The sequence below is a fragment of the Melospiza melodia genome, unplaced genomic scaffold (assembly GCF_035770615.1).
Source record: "Melospiza melodia melodia isolate bMelMel2 unplaced genomic scaffold, bMelMel2.pri scaffold_18, whole genome shotgun sequence".
NCBI classification, from domain to species: domain Eukaryota; kingdom Metazoa; phylum Chordata; class Aves; order Passeriformes; family Passerellidae; genus Melospiza; species Melospiza melodia.
This window is the reverse complement of record NW_026948525.1, coordinates 17,258,970-17,286,732: the sequence shown is the minus strand read 5'-3', so window position 1 is coordinate 17,286,732 and position 27,763 is coordinate 17,258,970. Positions and strand designations below refer to the sequence as shown.

The 27,763-nt window shown below is 51.3% G+C and overlaps 2 protein-coding genes and 1 long non-coding RNA gene across 3 annotated transcripts in view; 2 read left to right on the top strand and 1 right to left on the bottom strand.

Annotated features, from left to right (window-relative positions):
• LOC134433404 (zinc finger and SCAN domain-containing protein 2-like) overlaps positions 1–23,446 on the top strand; it is a gene marked incomplete at its 3' end in the record, with an annotated part of 79,859 nt that extends 56,413 nt beyond the window's left edge. The window contains exons 3-4 of the mRNA XM_063182258.1: positions 22,734–23,274; positions 23,359–23,446. Of these exons, the coding sequence (XP_063038328.1) occupies positions 22,734–23,274; positions 23,359–23,446 (629 nt within the window). The remainder of the gene's footprint in view (positions 1–22,733; positions 23,275–23,358) is intronic.
• Positions 7,446–8,832, bottom strand: LOC134433416 (zinc finger protein 239-like). The gene is made up of 2 exons (XM_063182263.1): positions 8,678–8,832; positions 7,446–8,525 (listed from the first exon to the last, which is right to left on the bottom strand). Exons 1-2 carry the CDS (start codon positions 8,697–8,699, stop codon positions 7,519–7,521), a joined length of 1,029 nt encoding a protein of 342 aa, XP_063038333.1. The 5' UTR covers positions 8,700–8,832; the 3' UTR covers positions 7,446–7,518.
• On the top strand, positions 16,051–16,987 carry LOC134433421 (uncharacterized). The gene is made up of 2 exons (XR_010031551.1): positions 16,051–16,325; positions 16,673–16,987. It is a non-coding gene; the product is annotated as an uncharacterized LOC134433421 (long non-coding RNA).
• Positions 23,447–27,763: the final 4,317 nt, after the last annotated feature.

Genomic DNA, 27,763 nt, shown 5'->3' with positions numbered 1-27,763 from the left:
CCGTTAGCCTGAGGGTAGTAAGGAGTATGAAAAGTCCACTTTATGCCTTCGGCTCTGGCCCAATCCTGAACTACCTTGGCAGTAAAGTGAGACCCATTGTCAGACTGGATTTCTTGCAGCTTTGGAAAAGTTCCAAACCACCCCTGCAAAGGTTTAACTGTATTATCACCTGTGGCCCTTTTAAAAGCATCAGCTTGTACTAACCCAGATACAATTTCCACTCCTACTAACACAAAATGTTTACCTCCTGATTTCTTAAAAGGACCAATATAATCTATCTGCCACGCATCCCACAAGCCTTTACCTTTCCTCAAATGCAGAGGGTCATCCTCTAAAGGATGCCTTTCCAGTCGCTTGCGGCACTGTTCGCAGGCCGATATGCATGTTTTACACATTTCCCTGGTGACTGGCCAGCCGCGGGCGTGTGCTTCCTGGTACAGATCTTTGGCACCTGTGTGCTGCCTTTTTACATGTAACCATTCTAACAGTTGATTCCAGTCCTCTGAAATAGTTTCTTTTTTCAGGGGGCTAAGCCTTGCTAGTTCATCAACTTTGTTGTTCCATTCACCTGCTTGATTTCCATCTGTTTGATGAGAAGCTACCCAACCAACCAGAAAGTTTCCTTTACTGGCGATTTCTAGGATTTCTTTCCACTTATCTTTCTGCCACACTGGGATTCTGTTAACTTCCCAGCCATTCTGTTGCCAGAAAGGGAGACACTCAGTGCAGCCTTTGTATACCGCATATGAACCAGTATAGATGTAAACAGGAGAAGTGTTTTGTGCCTCACGCTGGAAAACACTCCAGAGGGCTATGAGTTCTCCTACCTGAGCGCTGCCCTCCCCTTCTGTGATAATCTTTTCACCAGATGAAATATGTAAGGCAGCCGCCTTATATTTCCAAATTTTTCCTTCCCGCTTTGAGGAAGCATCTGTAAACCAACAGTTTGCTGCTATTTCAGGTGAGAATGGTGGTGCTATTTTTATTACAGAAGCAGGTTTGTCTTGGCTACTATCTAGGCTCTCAAGTGTCTTGTATGGCTAAGAATTTTGCAGCACCTTCTGTGACAGAAAAACTATTGCAGTAATACTCTATTTGAGCATACCATTTTCTGACTGATGATTTTTGGGCTATGCTGTCAGGTGGAGGGGTCCCATTTGTGACAGCTTTAATTACCTTGAAGGGACCTCTCAAGATGATAGCTTGCTGCCGTGTGATTTTTTCTACTTCAATGAGAGCTAAGCTAACAACAAACAATCCTTTTCCCCAGGTAGTGTATCTTTTCTCAGCATCTTTAAAACCACGGGAAAAGAAGCTGACAGGCCTTGTTGGACCCTCAGGACCTCGCTGCCAGATGTGTATTGATAGCCCTGAGGAGGCAAATCCCCATTCCACTTGGAAAGGGTCTTTAGGGTGAATGGGCCCCAATGCCTGATGTGCAGTGGCTTCAAAAATCAATAATTGCAGTGCTTCCTCCTGCGAAGGAGTCCAATCCCATTTGATTCCTTTTCTTAGTAAATTGTAAAGGGGCCTAGCAATGATTGAGAAATCTGGGATATGTTTCCTCCAGAATACTAACAGTCCTAAGGCTTGCTGGAGGTCTTTTTTGTTTTCAGGCATTTTCATCTGCTCTAAAGAAGTTAAAGTGTCAGGTGGGATGCATGTGCTACCAGATCGCCACCAAATTCCCAGGAATTTTACTTCCTGAGAAGGCTTTTGAATTTTCTCTGAGGGAATCTTTAAATCAAGGCTCTCCAGATGAGAGATTATATTCTGCTGGATATCCCCCACCTCTTTACTTTCCTCTCCTTCTACTAAAATGTCATCAATGTATTGGTACACAGCTACAGTGTCAGGTTTAGGTATTTTTTCTAATCCTTAGCTAAAGCATGGTGTGCTTGTGTTGGAGAGTGTTTGTATCCCTGAGGGAGCCTGGTGAATGTGTACTGTTGTCCCTCCCATGTGAATGCAAAGCAGTCCATGTCCTCTGGCTGTATAGGTATCATGAAGAACATGTCTTTAACATCTATGGTTGCCATGACTGTGTGAGCTTTTTCTTGTATTGATTTTATTAATTCAGCTAAATTTGGCACTGCTGCAGTCAGAGGGTCAGTGTTGGCATTCAGCCTACGGTAGTTGACCGTAAGCCTCCACTTCCCGTTGGGCTTTTGGACTGGCCACACGGGTGAATTGTATGGGGAGTGTGTGTTAATAATTATTCCTTGATCACGCAATTCCTGAATAACTGGTGTGATGCCTTCTCTAGCTCCAGAAGGCAAGGGATACTGTTTCACATTGATTGTTTTACTGTAAGGCAGTGCAGGTGGGGTCTGAATCAGCCTAATGTTAAGTGGCAGAGAGCCAAAAGACCACAGAAAACCCTCAGTGTCTTCCCACTGCCTTCCTGCAAGGACATCCATCCCTAGCATTCGGGATGTCCCCAATTACCATTTTGGCAACCAATTGATTTTCTTCTCCAGGGAGTGTTACTTTGACTAAAGCAACATTCATGGGTTCTATGGTTCCTAAAGCATTAAGAACGCAGCATTGCCTTTTTCTTGGAACAACTCCACATTTCTGGGCATCTCTATGTGTTAATGCAGAGATCTGGGCTCCCGTATCAACAATGTAGGTTACCAGAACATTTTGCGGCCTGTAATTGCTGTAATTAACATGTCTCCTGATTTATTTTTTGTGAGCATTCATACGTAAACCCAAACTCCACCCCTTCACTCACCTGTAAGCAGCGGAGATATTAGTTTCCCGAAAGCTCTGTTGGTGAAGTTTCGTTGTTTGTGATTTGGGGCACGGGCGGGTGGGCAGTTATGTTGCTTAGATTCTGTGAAAGAAGTTGCGAAAGAATTACTTCCGGCTTACTGCCGGTGCTTTTCAGGAGACACGCAGCCAGGGTTTCACTGTCCAAGTTCTGTGAAAGAAGCTGAGAAAGAGTTAATTTTGGCTCGCTGGCTGTGTTCTGTGGGAGAGGCTGAGATGCAGCCTCACTGCCCCAATTCCGAGGGAGAAACTGGAGAAGGGTTAACTTTGGCTCATTGCTTGTGTTCTGTGGGAGAGACTGTGATGTACTGTGTGTACTGAACTGTGTACTGGTAGGAGTGTTTATTAGTTTCTGGTGAGGGAGGGGGATCGGTGCACTATGCTGGGTGTTTGATCTCCTAAAATTCCAGTTAGTTATGATTTTCTGCAATTTTTCAAGTGGTAAACCATCCATTATGTCCCGGGGAACCCCTTTCTTTATTCCCAGCATCCACCAGCGTTGTCTGTTGGAAATTTGTTTTCCTGGTTCTGTGTTTTCAGTGTTAGGGGTTCCCATAAACCGGACACCTTTTGTTTTTTCTGATTTTTCTTCCAGGGTTTTTACAGGCCCATACTGCCTACGATAGTTTATTAAATCAACTGCTACCTCACCCTATGTCCAAATCTTACGGCTGCTACTAGGTGTATCAGATGGTGTGGTGGCGGTCTGTGTTGGTGTATAGGGTGATGGTGCAGTGTTGGTGGACTCAGACTGATCAGTGGAGTTGTTAAGAAATCTATCCAGGCCATCTATTGGGCTTAAAGCCATAATTGTTTTTTGAATAGTGATTGCTGTTGATTTCAATGTTTCTGGAAGCCCACAAATTAAAGGGGTCATAATTTCAGGCTTCACAGGCAGTTGCACAGGGGATTCAAAACCAGGAATTAATTTTTTCTCATGAATCATTTGCAAACATGCAGCTTTTTGTACACTTCCTAGGATCTTGTCGGGGGTACTGACAATTGCCAGGGGATCACCCCTTTCCAAGGGATTTATTCCCCCAGCCCAATAGGCTGCACGTTCTGTTAGAGACCAGGAGTCACGCCTATCTCCTGTTGTTAGGAAAACACCGTGTCCCCAGTAACCACTGGCTTCTTGTTCAGTTAACTTAATCTGGTCTCCGCCAGTGAGGGACACACGGAACACATATTCTGTTTCTGATTCGTGGGGGAGGCGACCGAATTCCTTTTTCAATTTAGCTAATTCGGTAGCGCTGAATGGTGTTTGTTTGGTTGTTATGTGGGGATCTAGGTCTTCATCATTAATATAATTATATTCAGTTTTAATAAAAGGTCTCAAATGAGGACAGCAATTTTCCCCACAATTTTTAACTGTTTCAGATTCTTTGTAAGAATAGTTTTGTTTTGCTGCCTCGAGTTCTTTGTAAGGATAAATTTTTTTAATGCAAGGTGTTACTTTTTCTTCCTCCTCTGTAGAGGAGTTGATTTTGTATATGTTTTTGGTTTGTTCTTCCCTAAGGGCAGCTCGCAGCATGTAAATTTCATTTCTGTCCTCATTTAACTGTTTTTGCAAAATTTCAACTAAATTTTGAAGTGAGTCTTGTCTATAATTATAATTTCTTCACTTCTCCGTTTACAGTGGTTTTCTATGGCTGCAGTAAGACATCCTCCGAGGACTGAGCAAAGAATATTTCTATTTTTGCCCATTTTGAATTTTGATTCATGTTGCAGAAAACATATTCTATCAATGACATTTTCCAAATTAAACCAATTGTTCTCTGCCCAAGTTTCTCCACCAGATGATGGTTTTGCATTGTGTTTAGCAAGCAACGAGTAAAAATCAGCTTTTGCTTTAGGCCTCATGGGACCTGGGAGAGCACTGTGACACAATGGAACCTGATGGAACCAAGGCCCCATTGTGACACGGCAGGGTCCCATGGAACCCCTGTGCCACTGGGACATTGCCAAGGCTCGTGCAAGCAAGGTTCCACTGTGACAAAGGCAGGCCTCATGGCATTGAGGTGATCATTGTGGGACAATGGAATCCATGGAACCAAGGCCCCATTGTGACAAAGCATGGCCTCATGGAAGCCCAGTGCCACTGGGACATCTCCAGCCTCGGTGGAAGCAAGTGTCCATTGTGACACAGCACAGCCTCAAATCACAGGAGAGCAGAGGGATGCTATGGAATCTTGGGGAACCAAGTGTCAGTTCTAAACACAGTGAGGACTCATGGAACCCAGGAGGCCATTGTGACACTGCCCTTTGTCACAATGGGGCCGTGATTCCATGAGAATCCATGGGCCCACAATGTTCTCCTGGGTTCCAGAAGGCCCCGCTGTGTCACAATGGCCCCTTGCTCCCACGAGCCACAGCACGGTCCCCGTTGCCCCTGGGTTCTGTGAGGCCATGCTGCATTCACAGCTGACACTTTCTTCCATGAGATTCCACTCTGTCACAGTGGTTCCCATGTTTCCATGAGGTTCTGCTCTTTCACAGTGGACACCAGGTTCCACAAGAGCTGGCAATGTCCCGCTGGCACCTGTGTCCTGTGGGCCCCACTTTGCCAAAGCAGAGCTTTGGCTCCATGAGATTCCAGGCTGTCCCAGTGCTCTGCTGAGTTCCATGAGGCTGTGCTGTGTCACAATGGACACTGAGTTCCACCTGCCCTGGCAATATCCAAGTGGCCCCTGGCTTCCATGAGGCCCCGTTGTGTTTGCAGGTGACACTTGGTTCCCCAAGATGTCATTGTCACGCCGCTCTCCTGGGTGCCCTGAGGCCTTGCTGTGCAATAATGGAGCCTTGTTCCTACCAGACCTGGCAATGTCCCAGTGGCACCTGTGTCCCATGAGGCCCCACTTGGTCACAGGAGAGTCTTGCCTTAACCACTGACCCTTGTGTCCTTGAGATTCCATTTGTGAAAAAAGCATTCACTCTCCTGTGAAAATGTAAAAGGTTTAATAAAAGACAATGGGAGACCAGGACCATGGAGCAAAGGTTATCACGGCCGGGTGCATCTTGGCACTCAGCCAGGAGCACCCTGTTACCTTCGGGGATCCCCCTGAAATACCCTTCCCCTTCAGCCTCTTGCATATTCATAGACCCTCATGCATATCCATAACCTACTTTACATGTTCCAGGAATGATTTTACATGGCGCCTCCTTGGGTCTGCCTTTTCAGAGCATGTGTGTTTCTTGGCTGTGGTTTTGGCTCCTTCTCTTTATCACCTCCAGCTTTTGGGCCTTGGTGAACTCTGCCTTCAGATGGGGAGTGCTGATGGTTGGCAGATCTGTACACGTGTCCTCATCCTGTGTGCATTGGATGTTATCCCATCCAAGCAGGCAGTTTAACACAAGCAGCTATTCCACTGAGCATAAATAACAACAGAAATAAAAACTATAGAACAATATTACTTAAACAAATGGACCCAGCCCATATTTGCTCCCAGTCTGTGTCATCCTGATCCATATGGTCCCACTCCCTAGGATCCCAGCCCAGTCTGTGTGGTCCCAGTCCATACAGTCCCAATCCATATTTGATCCCATTGCAGGCTGTCCTAGTCTGGAGGGTTCTGATCCACGTGATCCCAGTCCAGGTGATCCCAGCCCATATTTGATCCCAGTCTGTGTGGTCCTGCACACACTCCCAGGGTCTGGAATTCCAGTTCCCAGCCAGGAAAAAATGTTCCTGCCCTTGAACTTCCTTCCTATCATCTTAAAAAATTAGGATGAAATCATAAAGAAAAAGATAATTATTAAAATGAAATAATTATAATGAAAATGAAATATAGTAATTTCAACTCTTACTTACAATACTCCAATAATGATTCAATCCAAAACAATAACTATTACTATAACATGACCAATAAATATAAATAAATTATGTACCAAGAAATAACTTTTGAAAGTTTTAACTTGACGACTAATACAGTTGAGATAAAAAATATCTAAAAAAACTCACATGCAATCTAACACAACTTGGTAAACCAATTTATATTACAAATACACTGAACACAAAACCAAACACCACTCTAATTTCTCAAACATTTTAACTAAACAATTAAACTTCAATAACATCCTTAAGTACTCTTGAAAAATTAAAATTATTTTTAAAAAATTGTGTGTGGGTGGTTTTATTTGGATATTGGTTTTTGGATTGTTTGGGTTACGTGATTTTAAAAGGGGGATTTTTATAGAAATTGAATCAGCTGAGAAGGCAGCACTCTGCAAACAGAACTGACTGAAAATGAATGGGACAGAAACCATACAGTCTGAAAGTTTTATTTGCTATCAAATGCATCCCACACACCCAGCCCAACCCACACAATCCCCATAGCATTGCTCCAAATTGAGATCCCAATTCTACCAATCTCCTCCCAACTCCATCTCACCCTGGCAGCTGTGCAATGGAGAGTTTGGCATGGGAATGAGATTTTTGAGGAGGGAACAAGCAATCTGAGGTGGAATTGAGCCCTTTTGGGTAAAATTCAGTTATTTTCAGTGGGATTTGAGTGGTTTTGAAGTGACAGATTGATCCCTCTTGGCTTCTAGAGTGGAAAAACAAGGAGAAGAGAAAAAAACTAAGGTTGAACCAAAAGGAAAACCAGACAGGTGTGTTGCCAACATGGATCACAGGGAATTTGAGTGACCCGGGCTGTGCCCAAAGTGCCTGCTCCAGTGGGGGATGGAGCTGGAGCAGCGCACGAAGCTCTGCCCGCACTCGGGACACTCGCAGGGCTTCCCTTACCGGTGCCTCCGTTGGTGTCGGGTCAAGTCAGAGCTGCTGGAGAAGCTCTTCCCACACTGGGGACACTCGTAGGGCCTCTCCCCTGTGTGGATGCGCCGGTGCTTGACGAGGGTGGAGTTGTGCTTGAATCCCTTCCCGCACTCGGGGCAGCGGAAGGGCCTCTCCTCTGTGTGAATCCGATAGTGTTGGAGGAGATGGGAACTGGTCTGAAACCTCTTCCTGCATTTATCACACTCATAGGGCCTCTCCCCAGTGTGGATGTGCCTGTGCCTGACGAGGGTGGAGTTCCACCTGAATCCCTTCCCACAGTCGGGGCATTGGAAGGGCCTCTCCTCTGTGTGACTCTGATAGTGCCGGACAAGATGGGAGCTGGTCTGAAACCCCTTCCCACACTTGGAACACTCGTAGGGCCTCTCCCCAGTGTGGGTCCTCTGGTGCGAGATGAGGTGGGAGCGCTGGCTGAAGCTCTGTCCACACTCCCCACACTCGAAGGGCCGTTCTCCAGTGTGGATCCTCTGGTGCTTGATCAGGCTGGAGCTCCCACAGAAGCTCTTCCCACACTCCCCACACTCATAGGGCTTCTCCCCAGTGTGGATTCTCTGGTGCTTGATCAGGTTGGAGCTCAGGCTGAAGCGCTTCCCACACTCGCCACACTCATAGGGCTTCTCCCCAGTGTGGGTCCTCTGGTGCAGGATCAGGTCGCAGTTCCACCTGAAGTTCTTTCCACACTCCACGCACATATGGGGCTTCTTCCCATCATGGAGCTGCTCATGGAGAACCAGCTCCAAGCTTTGGCTCCATCTCCGGCTGCCTTCCCGGCCCAGGCTGGCTCTTTCCCCCTCAGATCCCTGCCAGCTGCGTTTGCAGCCCCTCCTCGTGCGGCATCTCCGGGGCTTTTCCTCCCCGTTGGCTTCCTGCGCCGTGGAGCCGCTCAAAACGGCCTCTGCCACCAGGTTCTGCCGCGGGCATTTGTCCTCCCTGCTCTCCATGCTCAGCTCCTGCTCTGGGGAAGGAAGGACAAGGACAGGATGGGATTTGCCTCCGTGCCACAGGCAAGGGCAAGGAGATTCCCCAGGGCTGAGCTGCAGCTGGGGCCGTGTTGGGCTGGGAGATGGAGCAGCACAGAGGGGAAAGGGGCACTGACTTCCTCCTCACCTGCCTCAGTGTCCCGGGGCATCTTCCTCTTCCTCGCAGCATCCCAGGGGTTGGCAATGGGAAATCCTGGTTTGGGGAAAACAAGGGATGAGCACGTTTGTAGGAGCGTTGAGGGGTAGGATGGTCGGGACGGACGGAGACAAGAGATCTCTGAAGCCAGGTCGTGGAACTTGCGGTTTATTGCAAAAGGCCTGGGTGCAAGGCCCTGCTTGGAGCTGCCAGCCACAGGTCGGAGTGGGCCCGAGAGAAGAGAGGGGTAGAGAGGATGAGAGGGTGAGAGAGTAAGAGGGGAAGAGAGTAAGAGAGTAAGCTTCCCATTACAATACAATAAATCTTCTTCTCTGTTGAATATTCTATTTCTCACTAACCAATCTAGTTCAAGATACAAATCCTAGAGCATTTACATACAGCCTGTAAGAATCATTACATCATGACACTGTGTTACATTTTAAACCCTGAAAACACCACTTTGGACCCCTTCTGCTGAGCTAGTAGGGTCTGCCCAGACCCTTGGGTCTGTCTGCACGCAGAGGGAATTGTTTCAGCAAAAGGGGATTACCTTTAGTCAGGCCACACAATTGTTTTCCAGTTGTTCACTAAGGTATCTCAAAGCTTGCTTCCATCTCAATCTTGCTTAGAGTTTCAATATTCTCAAATTCTTTTGCCAGACAATCATATTTATGAGGCTTCCCTGTTTCATCTTCCTCAACACATGTTCAGTTTGAATGTCCCTCTGCCTGAGTCCGTCTCTACAAGTCACTGGCCACGTGGGCTCCATAAAAACCTCCCAAATACCAAAAGATTCAGCCTAGGAAAAGCCTCCCAGGAGTTCCCTGTCCCTGGTCCCTCCCCTCTGGTGTTCGGGGGTTGCCCCCTGTCCCAGCTGCTGGGGTCACGCTTGGATTGGGGGTGCCCCTTCTCCTCGGTGCCCGCCCTGCCCAGGCTGCTGGCAGTCCCAGCAGTGCCAAAAGCTCCCCCCCTCTTGGCTCTCCCCATTTCGGGATGCCGAGGCTGTTTGGGCTCCCGGGCTCCCTTCTCCCCTCATTCTCTGCTCGGGGCTGCAGCGGCTCCAAGGAGTCCCCCCTGTCCCTCTCCAGGCTCTTGAGGCTCCCGCCCATGGCGGCGCTCCCCCCTCTCTGGGCTCCCCACTTTGGGCTCCTGGGGCACACAGGGCTCTGCTCCTCCAGGCTGCCCCTGCCGGCACCGCTACCGGCACCTCCCGATGTCCCCCCGAGGGGCCTTTTCCGCTCAGCCTTGGACTGCTTCATTCTCCAAACATCCCCCCAAAAACACAACCCAGGGACCCCCCGGGATGTCTGGGCCGGGCTCCCGCTCCCCGCTAACCGGCGCGACGGGGGGGGGGGGGGGGGGGGGGCACGATGGTCCCACGGGTGGGGGCTGCGAATTCAGGCAGGGCTGCAACGCGGTTCCTTCTGTTCAGCCTTGATCAGCCTTTGTCCCGCCTCTTCCTCCCGCTCCTTCTCTGTCTTATCCCCACCTCCTTCTCCTCCTCCATCCCTCCTCCCTCTCCTCCTCCCCTGTAACCCCGCCTCCTTCCCTCCTCTTTCTCTTCCCGCTCCTCCTCTTCCATCCCTCCTCGAGCTCCTCTGTGTTATACCCACCTCCTTCACCTCTTCCATCCTGCCCCTTCCATTCCTTCTCCTCCTCCTCCTCCCTTACCCCTCCTCCTCCTCCCCCCTCATCCCTGCCCTTCCCTCCCCCCTCCTCCTCCCCCAGCAGCAGCCATACCCTCAGTACCCATTCCGCAGCCCTCGCAGCCCGCGGCAGGAGCGGGGATGGAGCCGGGACAGGTCGGGATGGGCAGCGCGGGGCTCTCGGCTGCTCCCAGCCGCTGGGGACGAGGGGAGCCCGGCCCGGGCCAAAGGAGAGGCAAACTGGGCAAACTGGGGGCTGCACATCCCAACTGGGCCTTGCTGGGGACCCTGCCTGGCCACTGCCAGCCCTTGGGGCTCCTCTCGGCACATCCGCCAGGGGGGAACACACACAGGGCTGGGGGATCCCAGCAGTGGCAGCACTGCCAGGGACTGGGCTGCACTGGGATCGTACTGGGAGTGACTGGGACTGTACTGGCTTTGTACTGGGATCATACTGGGATCGTACCGGGAGTGACTGGGACTGTACTGGGTTTGTACTGACATCATGCTGGGATCATAGTGCCATGTCAGGCCAGACTGTGATCGCACTGATGGAGACTGGGATCATACTGGGATCATACTGGGAGTGAGTAGGAGCCTGCAGGGAGCAATTGAGACCACGTTAGGGAGAAATGGGATAAACTGGGAGTGACAGGGATGGTGCTGAGTGTGACTGGGAATAGCTGTGAGTAACTGGGAACATGCTAGGAGCAAGTGGGAGGAACTGGGAGTGACTGGGTGCATGCTGGTGGTGATTGGAAACTGTTGGACTTCAACTGGGATGAACTGGGATCATGCTGGAGGTGACTGGGATAATACTGGCAGTGAGTGCCACTACACTGAGGCTGACTGGGAGTGCTTGTGAGCAAATGGGATCATACTGGAAGGAACTGGAAAGACGGTGGAGGAAACTGGGGTACACTGGGAGATACTGGGAGTGACTGGAACAAAAGTGAGGGTGAAAGAGAGCAACTGGAACCATGTGGAGCACAACTGGTTCACACTGGCAGGGACTGGGAGCACACTGGGCTCATCTTTGGATCATACTGGCAGGGACTGGACTAATACTGGGAGTGTCTGAGAGCGACTGGGAACACACCCTGCACATCATCCCCCGTACTGGGCCTGACTGGGAGCAACTGGGAGCATGCTGGGAGCAAATGGCATCATACTGGGACTGACTGGGCTGATCTAGGAAGCAACTGGGAACCATGCTGGAGGCAGCTGGGGCCATACTGGGAGAAACTGGAAGCAACTGGGATTATACTGGGACCACACTGGGAGGGCTGGCATGTGACTGGGATCAAACTGGAGCTTACTGGGATCATATTGGGGTTGAATGGGAGTGACTGGGATCACACTTTGGGCTACTGGGAGCAAGTGAGGGAAACTGGGATGATGCTGCAAGCAAACTGGAGGAACTGGGAAGGACTGGATGCATGCTGGAGGCAACTGGGATATACTGGGCATGACTGGGGGATCATACTGGGAGAACCGAGACCTTACTGGGGCCACTAGCAGTGCCTGGAAATGACTACAGACATGCTGGGGGCAACTGGGATATACTGGGAGTGTCTGTCACCATACTGGGGGGACTGGAACCACACTGGGAAGAAGAGGGACCATGCTGGGGAGAACGGGGCCCACACTGGGGGCAATTGGGAGTGAGTGGGTATAGCAGGAGTCCTAGTAATATCTATGTATTGTATAAGTGGCCGTGCCCTGATCCTAATTGTAAATGGGCTGCAGCTGTGATGTCCTTAATTGGGTGGCTGCTGTGGCTAATGAAGATAACTGGGATAAAAGGGAGTGGGTTGGCTGTGCAGGGAGAGCCTTGGAGGAGCCCTGACCAAGAAGCAGGAGCAACACTGCTGTGAAGAGCTGTGTGTGAGAAGAGCACCCTGAAGGTACGGGACTCTAGAAATATAACAACAGCAATAGAAGATAGGACAGCCGAGAGCTGTGGCAGCCTGAGAGCTGGGACTCCAGAAATATAGTAACAAGAACTGGGACCATGCTGGGAGGGACTGGGATCATCTGGGGAGTAACTGGGACCAGAGCAGGGACAACTGGGTTCAACTGGGACCATACTGGGAGTGTCTGTAACCACAGTGGAGTGATGGAAGCACACTGGGAACAGCTGGGCCCATGCTGGGAGCAACTGGGATCACAGTGGGGGCACTGGCATCAGCGTGGGAGTGACTGGGAGCAACTGGGATTAGACTGCAAGTGACTGGGATCATACTGGGAGTAGACTGCAATCATACTGGGATTACACTGGGAGTGAATGGAACCTGACTGGGGGTTACTGGGAGCTACTGGGCCCATGTTGGGAGGAAAATGTGACACACTGGGAGCAACTGGGATCAGCTGGAAGGTTCTGGAACCATGCTGAGAGCACTGAGACTATAACTGGGGCAACTGGGATCATACTGGGAGCAACTGGGGCCACCCTTTGAGTACAGATGGAAACTGGGATTGTGCTAGAGGAAACTGGGAGCAACTGGGAAAGACTGGGATCATTCTGAGGAAACTAAAACCCACTGGGAGTGTCTCTAACCATACTGGGGGGACTGGAACCACACTGGGAACAGCTGGGATCATGCTGGGAGCAACTGGGACGATGCTGGGGGAAACTGAATCTACCCTGGAGGCAACTGGGCATGACTGGGACCCTGCTGGGAGGGACTGGGACTGTTATTGGGGCAACTGGGATCATAATGGGAGGAACTGGGAACATCCGGAATTATGCTGGGAGCAACTGGGATCACAGTGAGAGCAGCTGAGTCCATACTGGGTTACACTGGGACCGCATTGAGAGCGACTGGAATCATACTGGCATTGACTGGGAGTGGCTGGTTTTGTGGATTTTGGGGTGGTTTGGATTTTGGGGGATTTTATTGGCATGTTGAGGGGGAGTTTTTCTGGGGTGTTTGGGGGTTTATTGAATTTTTTGTGGCTTCTTTTGAATTTTGTTTGTTTTACTGAGATTTTGTTGGGATTTTTTGGGATTCCCAATGATTCTGAGGGTTTTATTGGGATTTTTAGGAGATTTTGGGGCATTTTATTGGCATTGTGGAGCCATTTAGTGGGGTTCATTGGGATTTTGGGTTTTTTTGGGATTTTTGGTGGGATTTGATGGGTTTTGTGGGGTTTTTTTGTGTGTTGCCAGAATTTCTTTGGATCTTGGGGGAGATTTTGTGGGACTTTTTATGGTTTTGTGGACATTTTTGGGGGACTTGAGGAGTTTAGTCAGGATTATTGGGATTTCAAAGGATTTTGTGGGCTTTTATTGGGATTCTAGGGTGTTCTAATGAGATTCTGAGAGATTTAATTGGGATTTAGTGGGTTTTATTTGGACTTTGGGAGTTTTAAGGAGATTTTGGTGCCTCTCAGCTCTTCCCCACACCAAGGAATGCCCCAAAAGCCCCCCAAAATTCCATGAAAATCCCACAAAATCCCCCCTAATTACAAGAAAACCCTCGAAAACCCCAGAGAATCTCTGAAAATCCCAGTGGAACTCACCAAGATTAAAAAATACTCCAAATAATTTCAATAAGTCCTTTCTCAAGAAACCCCTCACAACCCCAATAAAATCCCCCAAAATACAAAAGCCTGAAAATCACGCAATTCTCGCCCAATTACATCCCAAAACCTCAAATAATTCCTTAGAAACTGACAATAAAATCCCCCAAAGCCCAAAAAAGTCACCCCAAAATCCCCAAAACCCTCGCAAAATCCCCACAAACCCCCCCAGAATCCCCCAGACTCAGTGGGCCCGTCCTGGATCAGGGGTGTGAGAGGCAAAGCTGTGTTTTGTGTCAGGTACAAACAGCTGACGTGTGTACTTGCGAATGGGAAATGTGTGGACATCAACAACGGGATAGTTGTGAATTCTAATAATAACTGAGGAAAATAAAGCATGGAAAAAGGCCTTTGAACCTCTCTTTTGTTTGCAATTAACCCTAGCTGATTTAGGAGCATTGGAATTAGGGTGTTAAGGATGTTCCTTTTTGCTTGCATTTCATCCATAAAAAAGCTCTGCAATAATAACCTTCTGAAGTATAATTTTAGAATTTTACTTGTATCCTTGAAACTATAGCTTTGGAATATATATAAAGGAAATATGCTTATCTCACGCCTTTTTGAAGCAGAGAAAAACACCTTGAGAAAGGAAGATGAACATCACCTCAAGGGTTTATGGTTTCAACCAAAGAGAAGCTGGACATCACTGTAATGAGATTTATGGTCTCTGCAATTAAAAGGTGGACACACATCTGTGGAGCTGGACCCCACCAGATGGGATTCGTCTTTCTTCTTTTGGAAACTAGACCATCAACATCTGGAGATACTCCTTTGAGATACAACCTGAGAAATTAAAATCACAATAGTGTATAGAATTGTGATGTAATAATTTGGAATAAAAATTGATGATGAGTAAAAGATTAGAAATAGAAACTACTGAAAAAAGCTGATGACTACCCCTACAAATACCTGTAACCATCAATTATCGGTGTGCAGTTGAAGGGAAAACTTCCCCCACTGTACCCAGCCCTGTATTGCTCATACTTTACCATAATAAATAATAAATTGATTGCTGCTTGAATATTGGCCTAGTCAAGCTTCTTATTAATAACGGGGGGCACCGGCCGGTGGAACAGGAGCCACTTCAGAGGGCCCTCGGAGCTTTTTGGGGAGGGGGCACCATGGGAGACCCCCAAAAACCGGGGGGGGGGGGAACCCCTGCTGTGCCCCCTCCCCCTGAAACCCCCAGACCCCGGTTCAGGGTGGGCCTGGGACCCCCGAGACCCCCAAATCTCCCCCGGGACCCCTCCAGGAACCCCAAACCGCCCAGAGCCCCCCCAGGGTTGGCCCAGAACCACCCTGGGCACCAAAACCTCCCCAGGACTCTCAGACCCCCCCCATTTCCCCCCGAAATTCACCCCAGACCCACCTGAGACCTCCCCCGCAAATCCATCAGACTGCCCCAAATCCCCCTCAGACTCCTCAATTCCCCCCAAAACCCTATGAAATCCGCTCAGAGTCCCCCAGATTTCTCCCCGGACCAACCTCGCAACCCCCCAGTTCCTCACACAATCCCCCAAAATCCCCTCAGACCCTCCCACTTCCCCTCAGATCCCCCTAAACCCACCTCAGAACGATCCAGACTCGCTCAAGCCGCGTCCGCCGACACCCCTAGCCAAGAGCGGCGCGTCCCGCCGAGCCGACCAATCACCGCGCTGCGCGGCCCCGAACTAACGAATCACGACGCAGCTCCCTCAGCAAGGCCCGCCTCCCCGGCGCCGGCCCAGCCAATCAGAGGCGAGCCAGAAGCGGCGCCCTGTTCCCCGCCGCCGCCGGGACCCGCCGGGCTCGGGACAGGAGCGGGAGGGGCCGGAGAGGGGATCGGGGGGGCGGGGGAGGGTCCGGGGGGGCTTTGGGGAGGGGCCCTGGGGGGTCTGGGGAGGGGCCCTGGGGCATTGAGGGGGGACCTGGGGGGCGCGGATGGGTCCTAAGAGGGATCACGAAGCGGGGTGGTCGTGGGAGGGTCTGGGAGGGTTTTGGGGTGGGGTCGTAGGAAGGTCTTGGGAGGGTCTGGGGGTGTTGGGATGGTCCTGCGGGAGTTTGGGGCGGGCTCTGGGGGGGTCCTGAGGGTGTCCTGGGAGGGTTTTGGAGGTTTTGGGGAGGGGCTCTGGCAGTGTGATAAACAGGGCCAGGAGAGCAGCTCCTTTCAAAAGGCCTTTATTAAAGACAGCTCTGGGTGCGGAACCCGAGGGGTCGCGCACAGCGCCGCTGCTCCCACAGGACCGCGCTGAGCAGGAGGAGGAGCAGCAGCAGCAGCAGCAGCGCAGCTTTGTCTCTCGGCACAGCCGGGGCTTCCGTCCTCACCAGAGTCCTTAGGAAGGCAACGTTGGCTCGGAGCATAGGGGGATCCTCCAAGCTGAGCACTATTAAAATTATGGGGGCAGGACAGAATCCGGCTCTGCTCAAGGGTGGGTGATTTAGTGCGGTTCTGCTGGGGTAAAGTCATCGTTTATGTGCTGGTTTGTTGTTCGGAGAGGGTTCATGGAGTTCCCACAGCGTCTCATTTAAATTCAGTCTGGGACGGGAAGGGATACAAATCTGGGCTGAGGCGGAAAGGGGCACAAATACAGAGTATGCCGGGGAGAGATACAAATACAGGGAAAAATGGTAACACTGGATAGCGGCAACTAAAGGCAAGTCCTAGAACTGTAACGTTCAATGTTTAACAACAGACCAACACTTCAAATTCAGACCCTATCAACTTCATTAACATCAACTAGCAATTACTGCTCTGAAAAAGAGCTCTCATCCCCAGGGTTTCATTTCTCAAATCTATTGGAGCAAAAATGAGCAATGTGCCCTGCTGGTGTTTAGATGTTCTGAATCCCTCAGCTGAGTGTTGGGTTCCTGTGTTGTCCTGCCTGGTGCTTGCTGGATGTGCTGGAACAAAGAGCTTGGGCCCTTGATGAAAACGACCACAAATTACTTCATTGAGATTTACTGGGCTCAGAGTAAAAGGGACGAAGCTCAGGTTTGATCTAGAAAATGCTTCTTCCCTGTCAGGATGGTGAAGTCCTGGCTTCACAGATTGCTCAGAGAAGCCAAGTAAATAAAGTTTCAGAATTCTTCATTTCTGTCCCATTCTTATTCCATAAGCCCAGGTTTGGTTTTCAGAGTGCCACCTTGTCAGCTGGTTGCCATTTGTGTCCTGCCTTCTTTCCTGCCTTCCTTGGTCTGCTCCTTTTCCTTTCCAGGGTCTCTCTTTACCTGTGGCAGCTTCCAGCCAAAGACCCTCCCCTGATTTTTTTTTCCTTCCCCATCCAGGTGCTCAAACAGCCCTGGATGAAGTTATAGAGGCTGGCAGTTAAATGTCTGTGTAAGATCTTGCTGCACTTGTGTCTTGGGCCCTTCAGAATTTGGCCTTGAAGGGCAGGAGCATCTTTACCTTGCTGGCAGCTGGAATTGCAGCCCATGGCAGTGTGTGCCAGAGATGTCAGAGGGCGATTGCTGAGGCTGCCAGGGCGCTGCTCCTGCCGTGCCTGCCAGGGGAGCTGTGCAGGGCAGGGTCAGGCTGCAGCAGCTGGCTGGGCTCCCTGAGCAGACAGCAAAGGCGGCTTTGCTGCACATTCTGCAGCTGGGAGCAGAGGGAAGAAGGGCAGGGAGTCCCTGACAGAATGCTGGAATGCCCGTGCCTGGAAGGAACCTGCCCCCAGACCCCAATCGGGCCCAGCCCTGGATGTCCCCTGAGACCCCCCCAGATCCTCTCCCCAAACCCTTCCACAGCCCCCAAAGCCCCTCCCCAAAACCTCCAGAACCCTCCCAGGATGTTGCAATGTGTTGTAAACTCCCTTCCCCAGGTGTGCCAATACCTCTCTTCCCCTTCCCCCTCGCCCCCTGCTGTGCTGTCAGTCAGGTTTAACATTCCAGCAAGGTGTCCTGTGGTTGGTCAAGTTCAAAGGATGCCCCTCAGGCCCGGGGGCCATTGGCCTGTCTGGGTGTCATCCCCCCCTGAGACCCTGCCCCTCTCACCTGGTTGGTGGCTCACCTGTTCCCTCCCCTTCCACTGTCCCTGAGCTTAAAAAGGTGATCAGACGTTTAGGCCGGTATTCTGTTGGAGCAGTTGCCTATGTTCTGACATCTGTAACCTTGGAATATACCTCTGGATATAAACTCTCCAGCAGAATCCATCTCTTTTTCTCTTCACCATCGCCTGAAGCTCTCCTCCTGAGGTAAACTGAGTTCCTAACAAGCCTGGACTTGTTCAGTGCCCAGCTGCAACCACCAGCAAGCCAGGGTATCTCTGGGGTGACACACCACAGTTGCTGCCTTTGGCCCAGCAGCAAGGGTCAGACTGGCCCAGGCACAATATAACTGGTAATATTGGGATTCTTATTCCAATACCAGGACACCCTCAGGAGCCCCCAGAACCCTCCCCAAACTCCCCCCAGGACCATCCCAACACCCCCAGACGCTCCCAAGACCTTCCTACGACCCCACCCCAAAACCCCCCCAGGCCCTCCAAGAACCCGCCCCCCCCCCCCCCCCCCCCCGATCCCCTCTCAGGCCCCTCCCGCTCCTGTCCCGAGCCCGGCGGGTCCCAGGAGCGGCGGGAAGGGGGGGGCCGCTTCCGGCTCGCCTCGGATTGGCTGGGGCGGCGCCGGGGAGGCGGGCCTTGCTGAGGGGACCGGCACCGTGATTGGTTGTTTCGCTGATGTACCGCGCGGTGATTGTTTGGTTCGGCGGGGTGCGCCGCCATTGTTGGGAGCCCGTGCGCGCGGTGGTGGCGGGGGATTGTGAGGGGAGACCGGGGCTGAGGTGGGGACGGGGGGGGGAAACTGGGGGGTTTGGGGCGGGTCTGATGGGAAGTCGGGGATTTTTGGGGGCATCGACGGAAAATAGGGGGGTGTACATGGGTTTGGGGAGAATGAGGGGTTCTGAGGGGGCTTTGGGGAGCTTGGGGGAAACTTGAGAGGGTCTGGAGCATTCTCAGGTGGGTTAAGAGGGATCTGAGGGGAATTTGGAGGGTCTGAGGGGATTTTGGGGGATTTCGAGAGAAACTGGGGCGTTGTGAGTGGATCAGGGGGATTTGAGGTGGCTCTGGAGAAATGTGGGGGATTGTGAGGGGATTTCATAGGGTTTGGTGTGGATTGAGGAGTCTGAGGGGGATTTGGGGCAGTCTGATGGATTTGGGGGGGAGTCTCAGGTAGGTCTGGGGTAAATTTTCGGAGGAAATGGGGGGGGGGGTCTGAGGGTCCTGGGTAGGTTTTGGTGTTCAGGGTGGTTCTGGGCCAACCCTGGGAGAGCTTTGGCTGGTTTGGGGTTCCTGGAGGGGTCCCGGGGAAGATTTGGGGGTCCCGGGGGGTCCCAGGCCCACCCTGAACCGGGGTCTGGGGGTTTCGGGGGGGGAGGGGGCACAGCGGGGTTCCCCCCCGGTTTTTGGGGGTCTCCCATGGTGCCCCCTCCCCAAAAAGCTCCGAGGGCCCCCTGAAGTGGCTCCTGTTCCACCGGCTGGTGCCCCCTGATCCAGGACGGCCCCACTGAGTCTGGGGGGTTTGGGGGGATTTGGGGGGATTTTGGGGTTTTGGAGGGTTTGGAATATTTCGGGATGGCTTTTTTGGGCTTTGTGGGAATTTTTGGGGAGAATTATTGGGTTTTGGGAGGGTTACATGATTTTGGGGTGTTTTGTTGATTGGAGGGTTCTGGATTTTAGGTGTTTTGTTTGGGTTGCAGGGGGGTTTTTGAGGGGGTGGATTTATTGTAATTTTTAGCATTTATTTTGAATTTTGGTGAGTTCCACTGGGATTTCTGGAGATTCTCTGGGGGTTTTGAGGACTTTCATGTAATTTTTGGGGGTTTTTGGGGTTTTTGTGAAATTTTAGGGGGGCTTTGGAGCATTCCTTTGGTGTGGGGAAGAGCTGACAGGCACCAAAATCTCCTTAAAACCCCCAAAAGTCCCAATAAAACCCACAAAATCCCAATTAAATCACTCAAAATCCCATTAGTACTCCCTAGAATCCCAATAACAGCCCACAAAATCCTTTGAAATCCCAATAGCACCAAAAATCCTGATTAAAATCTGCAAATCCCCAAAAAATATCCCCAAAACCATAAAAGGTCCCACAAAATCCCCCAAGATCCAAAGAAATCCTGGCAACACACAAAAAACTCCACAAAACCCCCCAAATCCCAAAAAACCCCAAATTCCTTATGAATCCTACTGAATGTTACCACAATTCCAATAAAATGCCCCAACATCTCCTAAAAATCCCAATAAAACCCCCAGAATTTCTGAGAGTCCCAAAAAATCGCAACAAAATCCCAGTAAAACAAACAAAATTTAAAAAAAGACACAGAAAAATTTCAATAAACACCAAACTTCCCCAGAAAAACTCCCCCTCAAAATGCCAATAAAATCCCCCAAAATTCAAACCACCCAAAATCCACAAAACCAGCCACTCCCAGTCACTCCCAGTATGATTCCAGTCGCTCTCAATGCGGTCCCAGTGTAACCCAGTATGGACTCAGCTGCTCTCACTGTGATCCCAGTTGCTCCCAGCATAATTCCAGATGTGCCAAGTTCCTCCCATTATGATCCCAGTTGCCCCAATAACAGTCCCAGTCCCTCCCAGCAGGGTCCCAGTCATGCCCAGTTGCCTCCAGGGTAGATTCAGTTTCCCCCAGCATCGTCCCAGTTGCTCCCAGCATGATCCCAGCTGTTCCCAGTGTGGCTCCAGTCCCCCCAGTATGGTTAGAGACACTCCCAGTAGGTTTTAGGTACCTCAGAATGATCCAAGTCTTTCCAAGTTGCTCCCAGTTTCCTCTAGCACAATCCCAGTTTCCATCTGTTGCTCAAAGGGTGGTCCCAGTTGCTCCCAGTATGATGCCAGTTGCCCCAGTTATAGTCTCAGTCCTCTCAGCATCGTTCCAGAACCTTCCAGCCCATCCCAGTTGCTCCCAGTAACCCCCAGTCAGGTTCCATTCACACCCAGTATAATCCCAGTATGAGTGTAGCAACTCCCAGTATGATCCCAGTCACCTGCAGTCTAACCCCAGTTGCTCCCACTCACTCCCAGTCTGATGCCAGTGCCCCCAGTGTGGGCCCCGTTCTCCCCAGCATGGTCCCAGTTGTTCCCGGTGTGGTTCCAGTCCCCCAGTATGGTGACAGACACTCCCAGTATATCCCAGTTGCCCCCAGCATGTCTGTAGTCATTTCCAGGCACTGCCAGTGGCCCCAGTGAGGTGTCAGTTCTCCCAGTATGATCCCCCAGTCATGCCCAGTATATCCCAGTTGCCTCCAGCATGCATCCAGTCCTTCCCAGTTCCTCCAGTTTGCTTGCAGCATCATCCCAGTTTCCCTCAACTGCTCCCAGTAGCCCAAAGTGTGATCCCAGTTGCTCCCTTTCAACCCCAATATGATCCCAGTAAGCTCCAGTCCCAGTCACATGCCAGCCCTCCTAGTGTGGTCTCCGTATAATCCCAGATGCTTCCAGTCTCTCCCAGTATGGCCCCAGCTGCCTCCAGCATGGTTCCAGTTGCTTCCTAGATCAGCCCAGTCATTCCTAGTATGATGCCATTTGCTCCCAGTGTGCTCCCAGTTGCTCCCAGTCAGGCCCAGTATGGGGGATGATGTGCAGGGTATGTTTCCAGTCGCTCTCAGATCCTCCCAGTATTAGTCCAGTCCCTGCCAGTATGATCCAAAGGTGAGCCCAGTGTGCTCCCAGTCCCTGCCAGTATGAACCAGTTGTGCTCCACATGGTTCCAGTTGCTCTCTTTCACCCTTACTTTCCTTCCAGTTACTCCCAGTATCCCTCAGCGTAGCCCAGTTCCCTGCAGCATGTTCCCAGTCACTCCCAGTTGGGTTTTTGGGGGGATGTTTGGAGAATGAAGCAGTCCAAGGCTGAGCGGAAAAGGCCCCTCGGGGGGACATCGGGGGGTGCCGGTGGCGGCTGCCGGCAGAGTCAGCCTGGAGGAGCAGAGCCCTGTGTGCCCCAGGAGCCCATAGTGGGGAGCCCAGAGAAGGGGAGCGCCGCCATTGGCGGGAGCCTCAAGAGCCTGGAGAGGGGCAGGGGGGACTCCTTGGAGCCGCTGCAGCCCCGAGCAGAGAATGAGGGGAGAAGGGAGCCCGGGAGCCCAAACAGCCCCGGCATCCCGGAATGGGGAGAGCGAAGAGGGGAGGGAGCTTTTGGGATCGCTGGGTCTCCCAGCAGCCTGGGCAGGGCGGGCACCGAGGAGAAGGGGGACCCCCAATCCAAGCGTGACCCCAGCAGCTGGGACAGGGGGCAACCCCCGAACACCAGAGAGGAGGGACCAGGGACAGGGAACTCCTGGGAGGCTTTTCCAGGGCTGAATCTTTTGGTATTTGGGAGGTTTTTATGGAGCCCACGTGGCCAGTGACTTGTAGAGACGGACTCGGGCAGAGGGACCTTCAAACTCACCGTGCTTATCCCTTGTTTTCCCCAAACCAGGATTTCCCATTGCCAACCCCTGGGATGCTGTGAGGAAGAGGAAGATGCCCCAGGACACTGAGGCAGGTAAGGAGGAAGTCAGTGCCCCTTTCCCCTCTGTGCTGCTCCATCTCCCAGCCCAGCACAGCTCCAGCTGCAGCTCAGCCCTGGGGGGATCTCCTTGCCCTTCCCTGTGGCACGGAGGCAAATCCCATCCTGTCCTTGTCCTTCCCCGCCCAGAGCAGGAGCTGAGCATGGAGAGCAGGGTGGACAAATGCCCGCGGCAGAACCTGGTGGCAGAGGCCGTTTTGAGCAGCTCCACGGCACAGGAAGCCAATGGGGAGGAAAAGTCCCGGAGATGCTGCACAAGGAGGGGCTGCAAACGCAGCTGGCAGGGATCTGAGGGGGAAAGAGCCGGCCTGGGCCGGGAAGGTGGCCAGAGATGGAGCCAGAGCTCGGAGCTGGTGCTCCATGAGCAGCTCCATGATGGGGAGAAGCCTCACACATGTGGAGAGTGTGGGAAGAGCTTCAGGCGGAGCTCCCACCTGATCAGGCACCAGAGGATCCACACTGGGGAGAAGCCCTATGAGTGTGGGGAGTGTGGGAAGAGCTTCAGGGAGAGCTCCAGCCTGATGGAGCACCAGAGGATCCACACTGGAGAACGGCCCTTCGAGTGTGGGGAGTGTGGGAAGAGCTTCAGCCTGAGCTCCAACCTAATCAAGCACCAGAGAACCCACACTGGAGAGAGGCCCTACGAGTGTGGGGAGTGTGGGAAGCGCTTCAGGTGGAGGGGCGACCTGATCAAGCACCAGAGGATCCACACTGGGGAGCAGCCCTTCGAGTGTGGGGAGTGTGGGAAGAGCTTCTCACAGAGCTCCCACCTGTCCTCGCACCAGAGGACCCACACTGGGGAGAGGCCCTATGAGTGTTCCAAGTGTGGGAAGGGGTTTCAGATCAGCTCCCGTCTCATCAGGCACTATCAGAGTCACACAGAGGAGAGGCCCTTCCAATGCCCCGACTGTGGAAAGGGATTCAGGCAGAACTTCCACCTCGTCAGGCACCGGCGCATCCACACTGGGGAGAGGCCCTACGAGTGTCCCCAGTGTGCGAAGAGCTTCTCCAGCAGCTCTGACTTGACCCGACACCAACGGAGGCACCGGTAAGGGAAGCCCTGGGAGTGCCCGAGCGCGGGCAGAGCTTTGTGCGCTGCTCCAGCTCCATCCCCCACTGGAGGAGGCACTTTGGGCACAGCCCGGGTCACTCACATTCCCTGTGATCCATGTTGGCAACACACCTGGCTGCTTCTCCTTTTGGTTTCGCATTAAGTTTTTTTTCTTTTCCCCCTCTCTGCTGTCTAAAAGCCAAGAGGGATGGATCTGTCACCTCAAATCCCAGTGAAAACAGCTCAGCCTTAGACTCAGAGAACTCAGGCCCACATCAAAAGGGCTTTTTCCCACCTCAAAAAAGCTCTACCTCTTCACAAACCTACTCGATTCCACAGCCACCAGGGTGAGATGGGGTTTGGAGGTGATTGGGAGTAGTAGGATCTCAATTAGTTTGGTGGGATGGAGATTCTGTGGGTCAGGGTTTGTGGGATGTATTTGATAGCAAATAAAACTCTCAGACTTACTGATTTCTTTCCCGTTCATTTTCAGTCCATTGCAGTTCTGTTTGCAGAGTGCCTCCCTCTCAGATCATTATGCTTGTGTCCTCCTTTCTCTCCTGCCTCTCTTTGCCTGCTCTGTTTCTCTCTCAGTGTCTCCCTTAACCCGGAAACCACCAGAGACCCTCCTTTGATTTAATTGCCCCAGTGACCGCCAAAGACCCTCCCTTGATTTAATTGACCCCTGCCCTGTTTTAATTGACCCCTCTGTCACCCTGGTTTTTTAAGATTTTCTAAGCCTTCTGATGTTGACATTCTTGTAGCGAACTTTCTCACACACTTTCTGTAAGTAACTCATTGTTTTGCATTCCTTAATAGAGGAGGAGAAATTGATGGACTGTTGGTTTGTCCAGTGTCGTTGGAGAGGTGGCACTGTCACCTTCCAATGCGCTGTCACTTTTGGAAAACTGTAAATGTTGGAGTCAGAAAATAAACTTCCCTTTTTTCCTTCACCCTGAGAACAGCAGTGTGCGCTTCTGTTCTTCTGTGTCCTATAGTGTCCCGATCCTCAGCTGTTTTTGATGGCCTGGAAAGGCTCGGGATGGTCTTGGGCAGCCCGCGCTCCAAAGGATGAAAGGAGTCTTCAGGTTTTTCAGTCTTCAGTGTTGTTTATTAATTCTTATCTACAATATTTTCTCCCGGCCCAACAGAGGTCCGCACAGCAAGTCAGCCATGAGCACACTGAGAGCCCCCGGGGCGGTCACTTATCTTTATACCCAAAACTACGTATAAGATATTTACCTTTTCTCCCCAATACCTTTCACCCTTATTGACAAGTGCACATTCAGTAAGAACCAATCCCAAAGTGCCACCACCACCACAGAAGATGGACGACAAGAAGAAGAAGGACAGGACACGCCCTAATTCCTCCATCTTGTCCCCCTAGAACCCCCCTGTACTGAGATTCTAAAACCTGTGTTTCACACTATAATTAACCTATCCCTTCACCATTTATCCCCGTGTGATCCTCCCATCCTCATACAGGTGTTGTTTCCCGTGCAGGATCGAAGTCCAGCCACCAAACACTTCTGGCAACGTTCCAGGACCTCCGAGCCCCCCAAGGGTGGTCTCGGTGACTCTGCACATCAGGACTGCTGTGCTGAGATCCCACACTCTAGTGACATCGGGTGACTGCCAAAGTGTAGGCTGAGACACAGAGTCCGGATTGCTGGTGAGGTTGTGTTGTCCCCCCTCTTTGGTGCTTTGCCTGCTCTTCTGGTGGTGATGGCAACCTCTGCGAGTTTCGAGGAGGATTCCCTCATTTTGGACCTCTGGAGGGGGGTCCTGGAGTGGAAACAGGTTTCTGTTTCCTGGGATGATTTTGAGCGATTGTTTCTGTGCGCCCGAGAGCAAGGGCTCTTTTCGGACTCTGCAGAGCCATTCTCCAAGGAGGAGTGGTCTCTCGTGGGGGTCCGCCACATGGTCGCCCTCTTTGATGATTGCACCGCAGACGTGGGATCGCTGCTGGTGCAGTGGAAAAAGTGTGAGGAGCTTTGGCGGGGGTCTGGTTCTTGTACCCCCGGGAGTTCCCAGTGGAGCCCTTCTGTCTCCGACGTGGACCAGGGGGAGTTTGAGTTTCTGTGTGATGTGGAGCTCTCTCCCCCGCCCCAGGACGGTGTGCTGGGGGACAGATCCAACTGGGGGATTGTGGAGAGTTTTGTCAAAGAGTGGCTTGAGGAGAAAGGACACAGCCGAATTAATTTGGTAAAGATGTCCTAACTAGGGCAGAGGCCTTTTTGCAGGCAGGGTGTCTGTTGGGAATGTAGCTGACTAGAGAATGGAAAAGTACAAGACAGTGGTTAATTCCAAATCTTGCACCTGCAAAGATAATGTGTCCTTGGGCCTAGCGGAGGATGATAAAGAAATGGACAGCGAGGTGTGAGAAGTAGAGAACGTAGGCCCAAAGGAATGAGGAAGAGTTAATGGTATAGTTTAACCAATAGATTGCTTGGCTTACAGAATATTCATGAGCTTATTATTTGCTGTATAAGTGTTTGATGCTCTCTTTAATAAACTGGACCTGTGATGAACCATCTGGTGTCCTGGTCTCCTTCCTTCGACACTGCCGGTGCTGCAGGGGGTGCAGGGGCGAGTGGTGTTGACCTGGCTCCCATCAATCATCTCCTCTTGTCCCTGTGGGGCCCAAGGACCGGGACACAGCAGGTGCGGTGGCTTTGCCAGGGGGTTCCCAGGCTTTCCCTGTGCTCAGGGGTGTCACTCACAACACCCATGAACCCCTTTCATATAAGCTGGAGAGAGAAGTCTGTGATGTGGTTGCTCAGCATTGTTACAAATAAGAAGCTTGACTCGGCCAATATTCAAGCAGCAATCAATTTATTATTTAATATGCAGGCTCATGGACTGCAGGTGGCTCCAGAAAAGGTTCAACAACAACCGCCTTGGAAGAACTTGGGGGTCAAAACTCTGGAATGGATGATCCGTCACCAGGAGGTGCAATTTGTGCATTCTGTGAAGACACTGAATGATGCTCAGAAATTGGTGGGTGTCATCACTTGGTTACATCCGTTCTTGGGACTAAGCGACGCACAGCTGTCTCCTCTGTATGATTTGTTGAAAGGAGACTCTGATCTTGATAGTGGGGCCCTGGGAAAAGTTAAAGATAGAATCTAAAATGTTGGGCTTTGACTTTTCCCAGATCAACTGCACTTGCGTAAGCAGAATGATAAATTATATAATTGTTAGATGTGATGATTGTTTAGAAATTAAATATAATTATTATATAACCATAAGAAGAATAATGAGAAATTATGTTGGTAATTCAGAGGGGGGCCAAGCTTACTGAAATCTATGTATACAATAGAACAATATAAGTTTAATAATTAACATGAAAGTTATATAACGATAGAGTATAAAAACATGATCATCTTGGATGTATGGTTGGGATCAGATTTGGGTAATACCCCGATTCCCAGAGCTCTTTAGTAAAAAGCACCGCATATAATTGCTCTGTGATTATGTGTTTCTGAACGCTAACAATCTAAAGTCACCTCGCACACTGACCCCTGAGGCGCGTAAGGCGTTGGTGGTGGCTCAGCAAGCTGTTTCAGCTTGTCAGGTTTATCGCATTGATCCCTCCGTTGATGTCACTCTGTTCATCACCACTCCAGATTCGTATCCCATGGGCATCATTGGCCAAAGGAGTGACAAATGGTCTGATTCCTTGCACGTTCTGGAATGGGTTTTCCTGCCCCATCAGCCACAGAAGACGGCAACTACATTGTTTGAGCTGATTGCTCGCTTGGTAATCAAATGCCAGAAACGGTGTTTGCAATTGATGGGTGTGGATCCCGCAAAGATCACACTCCCGGTGCAACGGGAGGATTTTGACTGGAGCTTTGCAAACAGTGTGTCCCTGCAGAGTGCTCTGGAAAACTTTTCAGGGCAGATCACTTATCATCTGCCCTGCCATAGGCTACTGCAATGACAAAATTCACACAAATCTCTTTGCGGCCCAAGAATAGTCAGGAACCCGTGCAAGGACCCACCGTCTTCACCGACGGTTCAGGGAGAACAGGAAAGGCCATTGTTACCTGGAGGGACGGATCTGGGTGGCAGGTTCTGGAAGCTCATGAGGATGGGTCAGCCCAATTGGTTGAACTGAGGGCTGCTGTCATGGCATTTGAGAAATTTTCCCAGGAACCTTTCAACTTGGTCACGGATTCCGCCTATGTGGCTGATACCGCACAGCGGTTGGGTCATTCGGTTTTGAAGGAGGTCAGCAATCACAGAATCACACACAGAATCACAGAATTTCTAGGCTGGAAGAGACCTTTAAGGT

Excerpts from the sequence above, each read along its gene's own strand:
- LOC134433416 (XM_063182263.1), bottom strand. The coding sequence starts at position 8,699 with ATGCCCCGGGACACTGAGGCAG. Across the intron at positions 8,526-8,677 it reads GCCCCGGGACACTGAGGCAG|AGCAGGAGCTGAGCATGGAG; the intron begins GTGAGGAGGAAG and ends TTCCTTCCCCAG.